This window comes from Eubalaena glacialis, chromosome 4 (assembly GCF_028564815.1).
Source record: "Eubalaena glacialis isolate mEubGla1 chromosome 4, mEubGla1.1.hap2.+ XY, whole genome shotgun sequence".
NCBI classification, from domain to species: domain Eukaryota; kingdom Metazoa; phylum Chordata; class Mammalia; order Artiodactyla; family Balaenidae; genus Eubalaena; species Eubalaena glacialis.
The window spans coordinates 51,647,311-51,667,499 of NC_083719.1; the positions used below are offsets into that span (position 1 = coordinate 51,647,311).

A 20,189-nucleotide genomic window follows, 5' to 3' on the forward strand; every position below is an offset into this window, starting at 1 on the left:
ATATTTATATATATGAACACCTAAGAAAGAATATTAAATAAAAGTTTTATTCTAATATGTAAGTCTATAGTTTTATTATTACAGTTGACCCTTGAACAACAAGAGTTTGAACTGCACAGGTCCACTTATACATGGATTTTTTTCAATAACTGCATCCTACAGTTCTACACAATCTATGATTGGTTGAATCTGTGCAGGTGGAACCACGGATACAGAGGACCAGCTATAAAGTTATACTCGGATTTTGAACAGTTGGGGTGTTGGGACCGCTAACTGCCCACATTGCTCAAGGGTCAAGTGTACTATTTGGCAGTGTATATTGGACACTATATTATGATACTTTCTAGAAACAACCTTATAGTTTGGGCTTTTTTCAAATAATCCCAACCAAGAATTAGCAGCATTAATTTCCTATTTACCACTCTTTTCTGGTTTATTTCTGAACATCTTAGTTGCAGTATTTTCTGTGACTTAAGGAGATGGGCTGAGTCTGCTATAGGAAAACAACATCAAAAATAAGTCCTTTGTACTTTCCCTTCTATAAAACCCATGGAGAAGTCCCTTACACTTTATTTCATATTGTGCTGAGTTGCATATGAAGCAAATATAGAAGAATAATTATGTTTGTTCTTACCAGTTTGGCTGTGGTTGAAGAGAAAATGGCTGTAATATTTATTCTGCTACAGCCAAAGACTTTGCTAGTCTGTGGTATCTTGTGAAGATTCTGGGCAGACTATTGGGATAGAATCCAATCAACTTAGTTTCTCAGAAATATTTCTCAAGATTGGCTTGCTTATTTTTCTATTATTCACACTCATTATTCTGGGTATTTTAACAGCATATCACAGTGATTAATTTACTACATTATATACTCTTTTTTAAAAAATACTTTTTATTTATTTATTTCATTTTTGGCCGTGTTGGGTCTTCGTTGCTGTGCACGGGCTTTCTCTCTCTAGTTGTGGTGAGCAGGGGCTACGCTTCGTTGCGGCTCGTGGGCTTCTCATTGCGGTGGCTTCTCTTGTTGCGGAGCACGGGCTCTAGGCCTGTGGGCTTCAGTAGTTGTGGCGCACAGGCTCTAGAGCGCAGGCTCAGTAGTTGTGATGCACGGGCTTAGTTGCTCTGCAGCATGTGGGATCCTCCCGGACCAAGGCTCGAACCCGTGTCCACTGCACTGGCAGGCGGATTCTTAACCACTGTGCCACCAGGGAAGTCCGACATTATATACTCTTAAGGCAGCAGTAATTAATACTGAGTTTACCATCTAAGAAAATAGAGACAAAGCATTTGTGAGGTCGACTCAAGCCTTTACTCCAGTGAGTGACAAAGCTGGAAACAGAATGTAGAGTTGCTAACTCAAAATATTGAACGCAGTCCATTCAATGTGCTGGCTTTCTTTTATGACTAAGCCAAAGATTTTTAAAAATTAATCAGTGAGAATGTGTCTGTAGTTCTGTTCTAATCCAAAATAAGAGGGTGAGAAATTTTCCACTTCACCAAGAAAAAAGTGTAAGATTGCTTTGGTAATGATTTCAGTTTATGAAATTAATCAGACAAACAAACTGAAACAATCCTTCTTCATTAAAGGATTAATTAATGCCATTTGAAAACTTAGGCACTTTTTAAATCATTATTTTTTTTTATCCAGCAAATGTGTTTTTGTACCATAGGGTTTAGATACTTCAACTTTAGTTGATAAACCACCTTGATGAGTATTATATTTTGATTGTTTCCTGATCATTTTTTTGGCTGTGGGTACCATATAAGAAATGTTCAGAGACATTAAGCCTAAGATAGCACTTAATGATTGCAGCTCTTCATGGTTTGAGACAAAGAAGAGCAGTTTTTCAGCCTACTCTGCTTTGACACACTACCATTTCCCACTCTCAATTTCTTTCTTTAAGAATCCACTTTCTTCTGAAATATCACTTTCCTTTTTTTAAAAATTTATTCATTATAATAATATTTTATCAAATGCCAGAAAACATATAGGCACTGTTTTAGGCTCTAGACAGAAAATGGCAAATAAAGCAGAAAAGTCCTTGCCCTCAAGAAACTCACAGCTTGGATCCAACTTTGACACCCTTTTCAGTGACAGCTCACTGACACTCACTCATCACATACTTTTTTTAGTTTTCAGTTTTTTCCAAAAGGATAGGTTTCCAAGTGTAATGCCCTGGTCTTTCTAGTGGCAGCTACTTCCTTACTGTATTTAAGTGAGGTATTATTGATAAAGCATTTAGAATGACTGGCACATGGAAAGCACTATTTGTATAAGTGTTAGCTACAGGTAGAAGACAGGAGTAGCAAAGCATTTTCCATCCTACCAGCATGCCAGTAGATACTGCTTATTCTTAAGCAAATTCAGAATTATAGGTAAGCCTCATAATAAGATTGCTACCTTGAACATTCAAATTTGGAAAAATAAAAATTGTTCTGATAATGCACGTCACAAAAGGATTTTCCACATTTCTTCCAATTATAAGTTTTATTGGTCCTTTGAAAAGATTTAATATACAGAACTATTTTTTATTCAAACAAGTATGTTAATAAAATGAAAAATATTGTGTCTACTCCTTGCTTCTTCAAATGAGATTTAATCATTTGAAGGGAACCATAGCTATAAGTAGCTTATAGACATAAAATATGGTGCCCTGTATTCTCTGCCAAATAATAATACCTCCTACTTATATAACATGAATAGTTTACAAAATCCTGTCACGTGCCTCATTACATTTAGTTCTGTAACAGTCCTGAGAAGTAGATTAAACAAGTATTGTCGTGTCCATTTTGCAAAGAAAGAAACCAAAGTATTAAAGATATTTTGTACTCACCCTAACTTAAACAGTAGATTTGAGGAGTCAGATCTTCTGTCCAATACTCTTTCCGCTACTGTATAAAACTACAAAGCATTGTTTCCTTTAAAAATAAAATAAAAGAAGCCACAAGCAATATGGCCTGTTAGCATGAAGCCAGAATCAGCAGGTTGAGGACTGGTCTACAATTCACAGCATCACCACGAAGACTGAGCAAGGTGACCCCCATCCAACTCACCCTCTAACCCCAGGTTCCAGAAAGCATATTTGGACACAGTCAACTTCAGATGAAGCATAGTTTGATTACCTTTTTTTCTACCCTCACTTCATCTCAAGATGTAGCTTGTTAGAGGTAGCATTAAAGATGGGGGTTGGGGAAGAAGGGGTAAAACCTGAACCAGATTATAGAACAGTCTAGGCAGGTAAAAAAAAAAAATCTGAGATACTGAACAGAGCCAGAAACACTGAGTATGGTCCTTTCAAATAATGGCTCATATTTTCATATTTAAATTAGAATATTCTGATAGATGTGGGAAATTTATTTTACCAGGATATTTTTCAAAGTTTCTTCCTAAAATAATTAGGAAGAAATTCCAACAAGATTTGGGGAGTCGGTTTCTTTCTTTGTCTCTCTCTCTCTCTTACTCACTTGCCTTTGCTCTCTTGGTCACTGAACTTGGGAAAAGCATTGTTTTCATTGATTAAGAGAAGTATGGATGTCAGGAAACGTGGCACTGTAATTTTATTAACTAACTTAAGCTAGTACCATAATAAGAAAACACCCTTTAAACAAATTCTTAGAAATGAGTTCAAGCAACATAACAATCTAGGGTGGTTCAGCACACTTCATTTCATTTTCTAAAAGGCTCACAAACACTTGTGACCCACAAGGTATATATAGATTGTGGCTCCTCCTGTAACCGAAAGTAGGGTCCGGTTGTTCACCGCTCAAAAGCTAATAAAAAAGCAAGGTTGGTGGAAAGGAAAGTTTTCTTTATTTCGGATGCCGGCAACCAGGGGTGAGGGGTGCAGGGAACTCCCGTCAGAGGCCGACTCCCCGCCTGACAACCAATGGGCAAGAGCTCTTATAGGCTGAGGCAGGCGGCTACAGTCAGCTCTGACAGGCATCTTGAAATTGGTCATGGGTGGTCTGATCAGCGTCATCTTGATTGTTTGAGGTACAGTTAGTCTTCAGTTCCAGGGTCGGTTTGTTTCCAGTATGTTGAGGCAAATTCTCGGAATTGTGACAGCTTATGTCATGGCTACAGCCTGGTCATCATGTAGTTAACTTCTTCCACCTGATGGGGCTTTCAGTATCTGTAAGACAGCTCACAAGTTCACAGGATATGGCTCAGAATATTATCTGTAGCCCTTGAGAAGGAACTAAAGGCCCTTGACTTTGCTTACTGACTAAACCATTATTGTTTTGTCCTGTTTGACTGCTTTTCTTTGCCTCTGCATTTTCTCACTTCTCTGATTAAACTTATTCTTTGGCTAAAGTTCTTCCACAGACAAAAGGCAGGCTGCGGACATGGCCATGCAGACCATAGGGCCCTGCTCCATTTCACTCCTTGCTTCCCCTAATGAAGTTCAGATTCCTTGCATGATCAGATTTTTATCTTGTTTTCCTTATTCCCCATTTTATTTACCCATTCTTCATTTTCACAAAACATTTTTCCTCTTCCTCGTGTGTATCCTGCACTATGTTGCTTTCATGCTTTGGTTATGTTGTCTCTTCTACCTGCTGTGGCTAAATCTTATTTCTCCTTTAAGGCCCAGTTATACTGCCACTTCCTCCACCCAACTTTCCCTCTTCCTCCTCTGCATAAATTTTATAAGTACTTTATCAGGACCTCTCATATGTCATTTGTACCACCACACAGTTAAAGAGTATGTCTTATCCATTTTCCAGCCTATAAGCTCCTCAACATCAGAACTGCCTTTGTTTCCCTCACTCTCATACATAACAGTGCCCCCCTCCATAACTGTCTGCAGTATAATAGGGTAGAAAAAGCATGGGCTTTGAAGTCTGACAGCCCTGATTTCAAATCCTTGCTCTATCATTTATTAGCCATATAACCTTGGGCAAGATACTTAACCTCTCTGAACCTCTGTTTCCTCATGCATAAAATGGAGACGATAATACCCCTTCTGTTGTTACAGCATTAAGTTAAGTGAGAAAGCAGGCAGAGAGTTCCTAGTATTGTATCTCAGACATGCTAGGTCTTAAAAACTGGTGATGGTGCTGGTAGTAGTGGTCGTACTTGTATTTTAGAAGCCACTTTATTGCTTCAGTTTCCTCAGTCACATAGAGAACAGGAAGAATACTCTGACATACCACACATGCAAGTATTTAAGGACTATTTTGAACCAGTTTGGAAACTCATAATTAGTTGAAGAAAAGTACCTCATCAGTTTACTACAAAATAATAGAACCCTCCTTTAAGTACTGTTAGCAAGCATGATATTCTGCAGTGTTCAATTTGCTAGGTTAACCATAGCCTTAGGTGATTTTTAGATAGCAATTCTTTCTTTAGTGTTCTCCTTGATTGGCTTCATGAAATCTTTTTATCTTGAATAATTTGGGGCTTTCTTCTTATTGCTACAACATAGAGTATATAATTTGTAGGTTCCACACCCAGAATGACAGGGCAACCTAGGGATGTTGTCAAAATGGCCATCAAACTACAAGAATTGTGGGTCACACCATAGAGAGAAATACAAAGCATGCTCTGTTGAGAGGCCTGGGGGCAACATCAATCAACCTTGTGCTAGCCCTGAAGTCCATGTGAGGGGGAATGAGGTAAAAGTGAACAGGAGCACGGACTACAGCCAACAGGTGGGAAGCTGGAGCCCCCAGAAGAGAAGCCATTCATGTCCCTCAGTAACTATTTATATATTGTAATTGTTTCTTGTGCTCATTATTAATAAGAATGGAGAAACATCTGATAAAAAGCTTATCAGAGAGTCTATACAATTAAAAACTTCATTAGTAAAAGATAAGACAATTAAGCCTAATTTAAATCAATTTAATGTTTAGTGTTCAGAACCTGTTTTTACCAATCTAAGTTCTCTTATCTCTTAATTCATTAGATAAGTTCACTTAACTTTATTTGAGTTGATTTTTAATATAATATATACTTTGTGGTAATTAATTTATGTGATGTTATGACTATAAGTTATTACCAACATGACTGCTATTTGAATTTAAACTCAACAAAGCAATATATAATACTCTAAAAAACAAAGGCAAAATTTTGTATTTGGAAAGGAGTGGGGCTTTCAAAACAAGTTTGTTTTTTTTTAATTACTAATATCTTAAGGGAAAGTAACATAAGTAAAAATTAAGAAAACTTCTAATTGGAGAACTACACCTATATTGGATATTCATGCCATTTTATAAATGGTCACACTGTACTGTAAATGTACAGTCAGCCCTCCATATCCACGGGTTCCCCATCCACAGATTCAGCCAACCTTGGGTAGACCATATTCTGGGAAGAAAAAAATTCCAGAAAGTTCCAGAAAGCAAAACTTGAATTTGCTGCACACCAGCAACTATTTACGTAGCATTTACATTGTATTAGGTATTATGAGTAATCTAGAGATGATTTAAAGGATATGGGAGGATGTACAGGGAGGATATACGTAGGTTATATGCAAATATAAGGAACTTGAGCATCCTTGGATTTCAGTATGGGCATTGGGGGTCCTGGAACCAATTCCCCACAGATACTGAGGGACAACTGTATACAATTTCAAAGTGATTGTTAGATTGTAATGACATATATCTGCAGTGATTATGTACTACAAAGAGAAAGTACACATAGCAGTGTATATAGAGAGGAAACAACATTGGTTTATCAAAAAATCTGGTTTCTGATAGTCCCAGCTTGGCACAATCATAACGTCACTGAGCCTCAGTTTTCTCATCTGTAAAATGAGGAAGTTATTACCCTCTAAGAACTTCTTAGTATTAATATTTTTGTCTTGTGATTCTGGACATATTCCTTTTGTACTAAATTTAAAACTTAAGATTAAATAGCCAATAGAATATGAATATATAGACCCCCCCCTAGATGTGAACTATCATATATTCACTAGCCATCCCTCCTGGAAGTGCCTAATGGAAAATACAACTGAAAATCAGTATTTTTATAGTTTATATTCCAAAATGGAATACAGTCTGAAAATGTGGATAAATTTAACTGTTTTATAACTTGTTACCCTCACATTTCTCAAATCAGCTAATAGAAAAACACAGAGGAAAATATTCTATATTACTTTCTTTTTTTTTTTTTATTTTTGTAATTATTTATTTATTTATTTATGGCTGTGCTGGGTCTTCGTTTCTGTGCGAGGGCTTTCTCTAGTTGCGGCAAGTGGGGGCCACTCCTCATCGCGGTGCGCGGGCCTCTCACTATCGCGGCCTCTCTTGTTGCGGAGCACGGGCTCCAGACGCGCAGGCTCAGTGTGGCTCACGGGCCTAGTTGCTCCGCGGCATGTAGGATCTTCCCAGACCTGGGCTCGAACCCGTGTCCCCTGCATTGGCTGGCAGATTCTCAACCACTGCGCCACCAGGGAAGCCCCTATTACTTTCTTTTGAGAATTATTTTAAGCTCCAAAATAACATGAAGAAATGAGGCTAGGATGAACAACAGAGAAAGAAAAATTAAAAATTTGTGTAAATGTAGACAATTCCACTTAACGTTCGGTGCTGAAGCATACCTCAATGTTCAATGTTCAAGCATATTATTTCATGTAGTCCCTAAATTATTTAACCACTTTTGACTAATTTTCATGAAGCTACAGAGGCTTATTTTGACCACCAGATGGAGCCAGCATTGTTTGATTTGTAGAATTAAAAATATGCTGAAAATAAAAATAGGTTAAGTGAAATTAATAAATTGCAGATTTCTTACTTTAGTTCATAGTACAGAAAAAATTAAACTTTTAGCCCAGTCTTTGCCTAAACTTATGCCTACTCTTCATAAATGTGCATATAGATGCCTCCATTATATAATTTCTTTATTGTGAATTAGTTTTTATTTGAGCAGTTTCATTGGATAGAGAAACCAGTTTTCTTCTTATTCACCTTTTAAAGATATCATCTAAGCACTTTCAATTATCTTCAAAACAAAATTAGTACAGTTTCACTCAATAAATATTATGGATTATAACTATGAATATATTATATGTAGGCTCTCATTTTAATGTCACAGAATATTCCCACTGTTATCATTTCTATAATGGATTTTCTTACTAAAACAAACCGAAAAACAGGCGTTTTGCGGTGGAGGATATGTAGTTTATCCCCAGTAGCTCCTCAAGGAGATGAAGCCTCAATGAATGGCTACATTCATTCAATGGCTACAATGAATGGCTGCAGCTCTTACAGGGATTCTACTCAGAAAGCTCAGTGCTCAAGGGCTTAATCAGGGATAATTGCCTTCAAGTTGACTTTTACTCCTCTCACCTCTATTTAATAAGTGTCAGAAATCATCTAATTCCTTACAACTCAACTTAATTAGGCAGCTATCTACAGAAAAAGTATTTGTACACTAGGGGACGTAACCCCCTACAAGGCCCTCAAGGAGCCATTCTATCCAGCAAGAGCTATAAGGCAACCATGCACACTGTTGTAATTTAAGATCTAAAAATGATCACTCTGTTCATTTGTACATTCAGCTACTATTTATTGAGTACATACTATATGCAAGGAATATACTAGTCCACAAACAGGGCACTGTCCCTGCCATTTGAGTTTATAGCTGAGGGGGGCAGTACAAAGAGGCAGTTCTGATATAATGAAGTTAGCAGCTACAAAGTGTTTAAAAATTCAAATGAGGGGCTTCCCTGGTGGCGCAGTGGTTCAGAGTCTGCCTGCCAATGCAGGGGACACGGGTTCGGACCCGGGTCTGGGAGGATCCCACATTCCGCGGAGCAGCTGGGCCCGTGGGCCACAATTGCTGAGCCTGCGCGTCTGGAGCCTGTGCTCCGCAACAAGAGAGGCCGCGATGGTGAGAGGCCCGCGCACTGCGATGAAGAGTGGCCCCCGCTTGCCACGGCTAGAGAAAGCCCTCGCACAGAAACGAAGACCCAACACAGCCATAAAAATAAATAAAAATAAATAAATTAAAAAAAAAATTCAAATGAGGACAATATATGATTAATTATGGAGAATCAAGAAAAGCCATAAAGAACTCTTTCTAGGAAATTATTTTCATTAACCCACTGTTTGGCAGACTGCAGTTCCCATTTATTATGGTCTGGGAGGAATTCAGGACTTTTTTTTGGTAGGACTTTATTTCATCAGGACACATCCAGTATGGTGACCTGATGCCTTTTTATGTCAGATTGGAATATTTTCTTCTAAGTTTTCTTGTATTTCAGACATGAAGAAGAAATAAGCAAGCTGGTTAATAGGCTGTACTTTAGAGCTAGACTGCATGGTTTCTTATGCTTGTGTTTATAATCCCTGAGATAAGTTATCTAACCTCTTCCTGCCCTAGTTACCTTATCAGCAAAATGGGGTTAATAATATGACTTCCTCATAGGGTTGTTGGTTATGAGGATTAAACAAGTAATTCAAGGTACTAGTATCTGGCACATAGTGAGTACTTGAAATGTTAGCTATCATGTTAGCTATTTTCAAGTCTGGTACTTTTCCTAGAATTAATTTAAGATCTGGTATGTATAAAATTTGATTAAAACATACTTTGTAGCTTCCAGAAAGTATGATGAGATACAAAGTATGATGAGATGTCAGTAGCTTTGGTATTTTTCTATATCCACTAAAGTCTGTCCCTTTTGTTTTCAAATGTTGTTTACTATTATCACTAGTAAACAACATTTACCTTTATTTATATAAAAGTTTTTATTTATTTTGGGAATTTTTCAAAATTTTCCTTGAAATAGTGGATCTAGATCTATTTAAAATCATTTATAAGTAGCTTTATTAACAGTTTCTGACACATAATAATCGCTTACTAAAGTTTTTTTAAAAATGAATGAATGTGCAGCTACTTGAAGCTTTTAGCTCCTTGAGCTCTGGTACTGAGACAGTAGAGGGTATAAGCCCTTTTATCTATAAAATGAGATTTGTAATAGATGGATACCATTGGTTCATTAGCTAAGTAACCAATAAGTGAGTAGTCATCACTTCTTTATGCTCAGAACAAAAAGGTTTTGTAATGAAGAGATTCAAGTGGAGCAAAGATTATGTTTCTGACTAGTTCTTAGGGAAGAGTTAGAGACATTCTTTATAACACGCAGGGGGAAAAGTGCAGTATTGAACCTTTAGTCTTACTACAGATTGTCACCAAAACTAGGAGTCAGAACATAAGTTTTAGCCCAAGTTCTGCTGCTAATCCATGTGGGACACTAGCTAAGTTCTAGTGCTCTAGCAAACTGATGCTCTAGTAGTAAATTGATGGTTATAGTGTTGTTGGACATTCTTGTCACCAAACCCTTTTATATATATTTCCTAATATTATCTCAGAGGTCACTAAGATATTAAAATTTTTTTATTCTAACACTATAACATAGGTAAGCTTTAACTCCTCTCTAGGTGGCTAATATTCTACCCAAGAATCAGCAACGTAATACTTACAATCAATGGCTTGATTTCTTAACTATTTTTACATATATTATGTTTATTTTACTCTTTAGATTACTTTCTAGAATGAAAAGCCTGCATCATGTATGCTTTAGATATCATTCATAGCATTTCCTAGAGTGGCAGGCATGTGGGCAACACTTACTAAATTTTATTTTCTGAACTGAAGTTTTAATTGAAGACAGTAGGGCACAGTGTGGGATTTTAGTATCATAGAGACCTGGGTTCAAGTTCCAGCTTTAGTATATTCTAATTGTGGTCTTATCCTGTTTCCTAATTTGTAAAATAGGTTTATAGATACTTTCTTCATGGATAGTCAAAGAACCTTAGCGTGGTACCTAACATATAGTAGGTTTTTAGTAAATGTTCTTTTTTCCCCCATTCTTCATTCCTATTTATTTAGCATATATTTTATAGAAATTTCAGTTAATAACAAATAGTTGTCATACTGCGTCATTATTTATAAATTATCATCCAGCATATATTGAGATTAAGAAAAGCAGAAGTAGAGCACTCTGTACTTAAACTGATTTTTTTCAAACTCCTTTAATATTTTATGAGCTAGTTTTATGTGACTAAAATCATCCAGTCACTTATTCAATTTTTGTTTATTCAGGGGCATTCAAGTACATAAAAAATGAATGTGCTACTTCCTGTTCTGGCAACATGGACTGAGTTAAGACAGAACTTTCTCCTTCTACAAATATATAGAAATTCTGGATAAAATATGATCCAGCCCAATTTAAATACTTAGCTAAGCTTGAAAGAGACAGAGAAGGGGCTGGCAGGGTGAGGGAAAGTGAAAGGGGGGGCGGGGAGAAAGAGAGAAGATAAGAAAGAAAAGAAAATTCCTACGTACCAGAAACAAAGGTGAGGCATAACCAGAGCATCAAGTGGGCAAGTTGACACTATAGTTGCCCAGGGGGATATTGGAATCAGATGTAGTCTCTGATAGCTAGAAGCTGAGGTTTTAATCTCACACTTGGACAGAGATATAGTCTTGAATCAAGAGAGGAAGGAACTAAAAAAACTGTCCACCTGGTCAGGAAGGCCACAAAGAAGCATGTCATTTTTCAGAGCTATATGTGGGAGGAAAAAAAAAAGTCTATCAAAACTCTAAAACTCTACAAGGCACAGCTATAAAGTCTGAATGTACACTGCCTATATGGTACAGGAATCCTAAGCCAGGAAATTAACTTGGGGAAAAAATGGCTGTGCACTAATGGAACCCCTTAATTTCCTGGTAGAAACAAATGCAAAAGCTCTCTGTAGGACTCCTTACATAATCCTGGGTGCCAAGGATTCCTATGGAGCATGATGAAGATGTAGCTCTAGCTGTAGGTACACACACAGTCAAAAATTAGAAAACACATGGGGAAATAACCACTCCGGGGAGAGAGTCAGAAGACATAATAGAAGGATCCCCAAGAATAATCTGAAAGATAAAACGTAACAAGTGTCTAGAATTTTAAGCTATGATTATTAAAATCAATGACTCAGTTTATATCTTAAAAACTGATTAGATACAACTAAACAGAGAATTAGTGAACTGAAATATAGAGCTAAGGAAATTACTCATAGTGTTGAGAAATAAAAACATGAAAAATGAATGTGCTGTGAACATTTGATCACACTATAAACAGAAGTAGTTTATACTGATATGATATACCCAGTTAGGAAATAGAAGAGTTGACCATATTTTTCACACAGTTGAGTTTGTGCAGCAGATATCATTGCATTTGACTCTGTGTACCATGTAGAAGTGTTTGGGTTATAGTTTCCATGCAGTCCAGATGGAACCTTAGCAGGCTTAATCCTGGTATCACAGATGTATGTAATGAAAGGTCAGCTGATTTCACAGCTATTCTCAAGCTGTTTGCCTATTCATTTTGGCTAGAAATAAAAACAGGAGGAGAGGAAAGACATCCTAAAGCCAGACAATTAAAAATCTCAGAAGACTAAGAACTAGAGAACCCACTGTGAAATGATTACCACAGTCTAGCTAATTAACATATCCATCACCTTACAAAGTTACAGTTTGTGTGTGTGTGTGTGTGTGTGTGGTGATCAACTTTCTTAGCAAATTTTAATTATACAATACAGTATTATTAACTGTAGTTACCATGCTGTACATTAGATCTCCAGAACTTTTCTATCCCACATAATTGAATCTTTGTACCCTTTGACCAACATCAAAATCATATTAGGTAAACATAAAAAGACTACTTGTTTCTTAGTTCACACATTTTTTTTAACTAGACAATCTCTTGAACAAAATGGCTGATTATTAATACATTACACATTACTTATTTTCCTCAAACTAGGTAACAAAGAGGCAAGCAACAAACCAAGACTTGAATAGAAAGATTACTGTATTCTTGATTTCAGCTGGCTCATCTTGGTTTGCCAGCCAAAGATGAGAAGAGATAGGTTTTTGGGTTTTTTTTTCCCTTAAGTCACAAATTTTCATTAATATATATAAATGTAACATACTGTAAAATATTAGTACTTTTTTTTTTTTTTTTTGAGGCAAACCTGTATTCTGTGAACCCAGATGTTAGCTAATCTTTGTTTGTATGGAATTATTGCAGGATCAAATCCATAGATTTTTTTTTTCTAATTTCTAATTTAGTAAAAATTATTTCTATCTGCTCTAGGTAACTGTCCTAACTGATTTTTTGTTAGATATATTTATATTTTATGATGCCATTAAATTGAAATTGTTTGTTGTTGTTATTATTTTAACTGGGGAGCAAAAGTGGCAGGTAATTAGAAAATCAACCAATATTGAAAGATTATATCTTATAAGGCAAGAGAATAATGTAAAATAGTATTGCTGAATTTTAGGAATACCTTATTTTAAAAGTGAGATGGGGGGAGGGTTAGGGGGAGGGATAGTTAGGGAGTTTGGGATTGACATGTACACACTGCTATATTTAAAATGGATAACCAACAAGGACCTACTGTATAACACAGGGAACTCTGGTCAGTATTATGTAACAACCTAAATGGGAAAAGAATTTGAAAAAGAATAGATACATGTATATGTATAACTGAGTCACTTTGCTGTACACCTAAAACTAACACAACATTGTTAATCAACTATACTCCAATATAAAAAATAAAAATAAAAAATAACTGAAGAAAAAAGGGAGATAGGTGATTTTATAGTCAAATAAATACAGTTGAGAACAACTACAATAGTACAGTATATAATAAAGATGTTTATTAAATTGGTTGATAAATTAACATCAATCACTTTCTAATCTAGGTAATCATTGTGGAGCTTCAATAGAGCCTTTTTACTATTTAGCCTAAGACTATTCTGTTATTCCTCAGAGGAAGAGGCTGCTCCAGATGGTGCTGTTGCAGAATACAGACGAGAAAAGCAAAAGTATGAAGCTTTGAGGAAGCAGCAGGCAAAGAAGGGAACTTCCCGTGAAGACCAGGTAACTTCACAAACCAAAATCCATACGCAGTTCATTGCCTTTTAATTGTCTTCACATGTTGTTAATGGAGCCTAATTTGATTATACACAAGGGGAAACATCACCTCTTAAAAATGGAAAAGGATATATTAATATAGGGGTGAAGTGACAAGGACCTTGGCCACTTAAGCAAAGATCCAGATGATAGAGTTCTTTCCTGACATAAAGGCATAAAGCCTAAAACTTCTAGGTTTCAACCTTGTACTCCCTTATTAAACACAGGAAGGAACGTAGTAAAACCACATTTTACCAGATACTCAGGTAGAACCTTTGACTAAGTGAATATTATGAGATGGGGTGATTATAAATGATGAAGGTATCTCTTCTGAATCAGCATCTCACCTGCTGCCTAGGCAGCTCCACTTGAAATTGTACAGTGCCTGTAAATAAGGCACTTTGTCCGCTAGTTGACTTCTACCATAAATAATACCACGAAAGTCTGCTTACTGAAAGTCATTCCTGAATCTTTAAGTAGTAATATAAGAGGATTGTCAAAAATCAAGAATAAAAAATAGACAGGAAGCGAGCTCATCAATTTGGGAGTCAACACCATGCAGCACTTGGCACTTGATAAAATGAATCTCTTCAGCAGCTCTTTATGTTGAAAAGCTAGGGGGCAGACCAAAATTACTTATATTCGGTGCTGCCATATATACATGAGAACATGCCATTTTAGGCATATAAATAAAATAGGCAAAATAAAAGTAAATTAAAAAGCCCAAGCCTGTTTGAATAAATTAATCTAATCAGGAACTATATTATAAATGACACCTAATTACTGGTAGGGAAGATCATGCATCAGTGCCCAGCGTGAAAATAATCGTAGGGAAAATTCAACAAGAATTCAGGTACAGGAAATTGTAATTACAGAGAACTAACGTGTGCAGTTTTCAAAAGAAATGGCACATCAAATGAAATTAAGAAAAAGTACTTTATTAACTTGTTTTCATGGAGTCACAAAGTCCTCTGAATGTACTACCAAAAGATGTGAAGGATCACTCTTATTCTTGCATTCCTCTTTCTTTCCTCCTAGTAAATAATTATTAAGAATCTACCATGTCCTAATCACTGTATTTGGTGGTAAACGAGGTAGAAACATCCCTGTCTTCTCTGAGCTATCAGGAAAAAGAGGCAGTTAAGTAATACTAATAAAAGGGGGTGAACATTATGACAGGTTAGATACAGGAAACTATGTCAATGTATAACAGTAGGACCTAACATGGCATAAGAATCTGGGAAGGCCTCCCTGAGAAAATGATTTGTCAGCTGAGCTTTGAGGGTTGGATAGGACATAACATGGCTAGACTAAAGGGACAGTATATGAGGAGTCTTTGACCTCTTTTGCAAAGAACTAAAAGATGTTAAGTATGACTGGAACTTAGACTAAGAGAAAGAAAGAGATGAGGCTGGAGAGGTAAGCAGGAGCCAGTTCACACAAGATATTTTTGAGCCATATTATGGAGTTGAGATTTACCCTAAGAGCAATGGGGAGCCATCGAAGGAAGGAGGTGATATGATCTCATTTGCACTATGGGAAGATCCCTCCAACCTGGCTGCAGTATGGAGAGTAGACTGGACCCGGGGCAGGACTGGCAGCACAGAGGCCATTTGAGAGACTCTTCTGTGTAGATACGCATGCACAAAGTGTGCCAGGGCAGGCCCCTTCAACACAGCTTCTTCATGCCGGGAAGGCTTGCTCTGTGCTGAAGAGCATGCTGTTAATGGTTGGCCCTTCGTTCCTTCAGCAAAAGCCAGAAGACTAATTCCCCTGGAGATGCCAAACAGAAATGCCTCCACGCAGATCCTATCTTCTTCAACCTATATTGTGCCCCATTTTTTTTGTGGTGTTGGCTTTTCTGCCTAGTGTCCTTTCTTGCCTTTCGAATGCAACTAGAGCAAGTCCAATCTTGAATATAGGAGAAACTAAGAAAGGCCGAGAGGATGTTGTTTGTTTGTCATAGTCCCAGTCCTCCTCCTTTGAGCAGATGCCAATAGCACGTTAACTGGCTCTAAAAACAGACTGCCTCGCCACTTTCAACTCAAAAGAATAAAATCCAGGTCTAGCGCAGTTTTCTAGGATGTTTTAAAATTTCATTCCACTAAGAGGTCTCCTTTGTTTTCATTTTTCTTTATGCCCTCAGAAAAGAAGTTTCCAAGTGTGTGAAAATCCACCATCAAAAATTGATGGGGTTTGCTTTTAAGTGATAGATAGATAGATAGATAGATAGATAGATAGATAGATAGATAGATAGATAGATAGATATAGAGATATAGAGATACACATGTAGAGGTATATATTTATATAATATATAGATATATACACACACAGAAACACTTAAGAAGCCTTGAAGGATATATACCAAATGTCCACAATGGTTACTTATTCTTAGTGGTGGGATAATAGATATTTTTGTTTTGCTTCTCTTTGTTTTCTAATATTTCTACAATAATCACTTTTCTTATTATAAAGCAAATACAGTAAAAGTTTGTAGGTGAAAGGTTTTTTTAATGAATAAGGTTTTAAAACAAAGGATGTTTTCTTTATCTGTTAACATTGTTTGAAGAGCTTAGTCCTATAATTGCTACTCTAGAAAAAGATAAAATATCTAAACCCTAACATGCTAGCAGCCCTCAGAATGCCTATGAGGATATTCTATAGAATTTATAGTTTTTCCTTAAAACTCATCTCATTCAGCAACTATGGTAATGTATATATTTTCCACTGTTGTCCATGTGGGCATTAAATTTTGCAGAAACATATAAGGCACTTTTCACTATCATTTTTTAGTAATAACTGCCTTTGTTTCTTGCAGATATTTTGACATCACCTGTCTTTATGGAGCTTAGGTTCTAGACCACCAAAACCTACTTAATTTTTTCATGAACCATGGTCTTAATGATATTTTAGATAAATTCTGGAGCTTCCAAGTTACCGTGATTCTTTATTATATTTGTTATTCACATATTGAACTATCACACACATTTTTCCTTATGAAATGTAAGTACAGTTGGCCCTTGAACAACACAGCTTTGAACTTTGTGGGTCCACTTATATGTGAATTTCTTTCAGTAAATACGTACTACAGTTCTAGACCAACTGCAGTTGGTTGCATAACCACCAATGTAGAGGGAGAGCTGGCTGTAAAGTTATGACTGGATTTTCAACCGCTCAGAGGGTTGGTGCCCCTAACACTCATGTTGTTTAAGGGTCAACTGTATTTTAGTACTGAATTCAATGTACCAGCGTCTTAATTAGAAACTTGATTTTTTTAGACAAGGTAGTACTTTATCCCATTTCACAGTTATGTACTTTTTAAAACTATAGTATAAAAAAACATTTCTCTAATTTCTGATTCTCTGCTCAAATTCTGAAGCAAACTGTTAAGGTATAGCCAGGGGACAATGTGATTAAAATTTCAGGCACCTGCTGTTTCCTCTTACCTACAAAGGGCATTGGAGCCAAAAATAAAAATATCAGAGAAATAGTCCCTTTTTTACAAAAACACACTCAATGTGATATTTATATCCTACTTCTTTCACTTAACAATAGAATATAATATTTCATGTGTATAATTTTAATAATAGTGTAATCACATATTCACTGCTTTTTACCAAATTTATCTAGCTCCTTATTAATAGACATTTAACATGTTTCCATTTTTCAGTTGTATGAATATTGCTGCAGTGCACATCTTTTGCATAAGCCATTTTCAGTGTTTCAGATTATTTTTCTACATGTATTCCCAGGATTGGAATTATTGAATCAAAGGGAATGATCATTTTAAAGTTTCTGATATGTATAAAAAACTTTCCAAAGATGTCACTCCAATTTACACACCTTCCAACAAATTAACATGTTCATTCATTTCACCTTCCCCAACATTGACATTTTTATATTTTTGGAAATTTGTTCAATACTATTTGTTTATTGGTGTTTTGTTTTTGATTTCACATGTCTTAGTGAAGTACCTCCCTATCTTGTGGACATTAAAAACATAGCTATTAGTAAGCTTGCATTTTAAAGTTTAAACATCTTCTACATAAACAAATGTATTTTCCCCAAATCAGAAAATAGTCACATATCCCTGAGGGAAAATGTCAGTGCAAGTACAAATGGGGCAATGTCAAGGTTTGTGAATATCAATCACTGTTGCAGCTGGAAGACAGTTTTGTTATTTTCCTTCAAAATTAAAAAAATTAAGTGTTTTACATCCTGGAAGGATATTTTCTTTTCTGCCAAATTTAAATGTCTCTTCTGAAATTATATTTATCCTTATCAGGAAACTTAGCAGTCTAATTGTTATTTCAGACCCTTGCGCTGCTGAACCAGTTTAAATCTAAACTCACTCAAGCAATTGCTGAAACTCCTGAAAATGACATTTCTGAAACAGAAGTAGAAGATGATGAAGGATGGTAAGGCCTTTGATTTCTTTATATTACCATGAACAAATAAGCTCAAAGCAGAGACACTATTAGGATATTTCTACTATATCATCCCTTTTTTTTTCAGACTTTACCTTCAATTATACCCTCATCATTATAGGGCCTCGGCACCCTTTTACTTCATTTCAGTTCAGTAAGCATTTATTTAGTGCTTGGTGTATTCCCAGTATTGTGCTAGCCAGTAGAAAATACACAGGAAATATATGACCCTATCTTTGCCCTAAATAACTTTCTAATATTGTGGAAAAGATAAGACTCACGTTAAACAGCTAGAAAACAGCCTTAAAAGATTCTGAGTCATTAACTTTTTACACTTTCCCACAAACATTTTAGAACTCATTAGTCCATTTCATAATCCTACTAAGTTCCTCTTCAAATTATGACCTACAGGATCCTAGCAATACATGCATAGTTAACTTATTTTTATCTTTGGATATTTTTCAGCTTTTTAAGACACTGATAAGAAGTAAAGGGATTAATGACTTGTATGTGTCCTGTGCTTAGCACTTTATCCTATACTGGCAAAAAGGAAAAAAAAGTAAGCACTGTGCTTTTCTCTTCTCACACTCCTCTGCCCTCCAGTTGACTCCACATGTAGTATATTAGGCCTCCCCGCACCTAACTGCCTCCACGCCCGCACTACACCCTGGCTCAGGCACATGGCTGCGAGCAAGCCAGTGGGTCACCCCCCACACATGACTCACCCTCTGGAGCCTCTGAACTGTCACATGTGCCATTACCCCAACCCAGAATCATAGCCTCACTCCGCTCTGCCAAACAGCATCTCTCCCCTATTTCAAAACTCTGTTCAACACTCCCATCCTCCAGGAAACCAGTCAGCAAGATTTGTTGAGCACTCACAAATCTAGAGGGTGGAGGAAAGCAGGCTGGAACACATATTAAAAAAGACATAAAAACACTTATTAAGAAAACATTTAAGCAAGTAAGGCTCTGCAACTATATATAACTTTAATCAAAAGGGCCGGGTGATGATGATTTGAATGGGATGAATCCTACCTACCATACGATCCTGGAAGTACTTGTATATTTCTCGATATGTGATTTCTGTATGATCTGGGTTATGATGCCAATTTTTGTAAAACCCTAGGTCTCTTTTAATAGGTTTCTATTACTTATGTGTATTTGTTTATACTTAAATTCAAAGTTGCTTAAGGCAGAAGCTGGCTCCTCCCATAGTTCTTTGCCAAAGGTGAAGGCTCAGTGAGTGTTCAATGACCCATAGAGATAAATGCACATTGCACAGAAAAACTTTCTTTTTATATGACTAGACAGGTTTAGTTTTATTTTGGATTCTTTGAATGTCTCAAAATATCTTTCAAATGTTTTGGGTTCAGCCACTACACACAAAAAAATGTTTTGCCAAGTCCTCTTCCCCTTATTTTTGAATCCATATGCATTTTTTAAGGAAATATGATCCATGTGTTTCTGATTCATTTACACTTAACTCATCAAGATGGTGTTTTGTAAGAGCAGTTTGATGCCCAATAAGTTTTTTTAACCTTTTTGTAAGCCATTTAAGTACTTTTTTATTGAACAGGAAAGTCACCAACAAATTTAAACCCAGAAGTTTCATTTGAAACTCATAACCCACAGGATTCAAATTTACTTTCAACTTGGCAAGACCATTTACCTTCCCAAGGTTCTTCCTAGTCCCTTGGTTCAGTATCCTCTCATTTTGAATTCCTCATTAGCATCAGATATCAATTAGTGTTTTTGAAAGTGTCATTCTTGTTTTTGATGTGATTTCACAATACAATCAATGTTCTAACATCCTCATTAGAGAGTTAAACAAATGGGGAAACTT

General features: G+C 36.3%; 1 protein-coding gene across 2 annotated transcripts in view; it reads left to right on the forward strand.

The window, feature by feature from the left end:
* CWC27 (CWC27 spliceosome associated cyclophilin) overlaps positions 1–20,189 on the forward strand; it is a 243,507-nt gene that overhangs the window by 156,440 nt on the left and 66,878 nt on the right. For both annotated transcript variants that reach the window (XM_061189294.1, XM_061189295.1), the window contains exons 13-14: positions 13,774–13,883; positions 18,231–18,334. In XM_061189294.1, the coding sequence (XP_061045277.1) occupies positions 13,774–13,883; positions 18,231–18,334 (214 nt within the window). The remainder of the gene's footprint in view (positions 1–13,773; positions 13,884–18,230; positions 18,335–20,189) is intronic.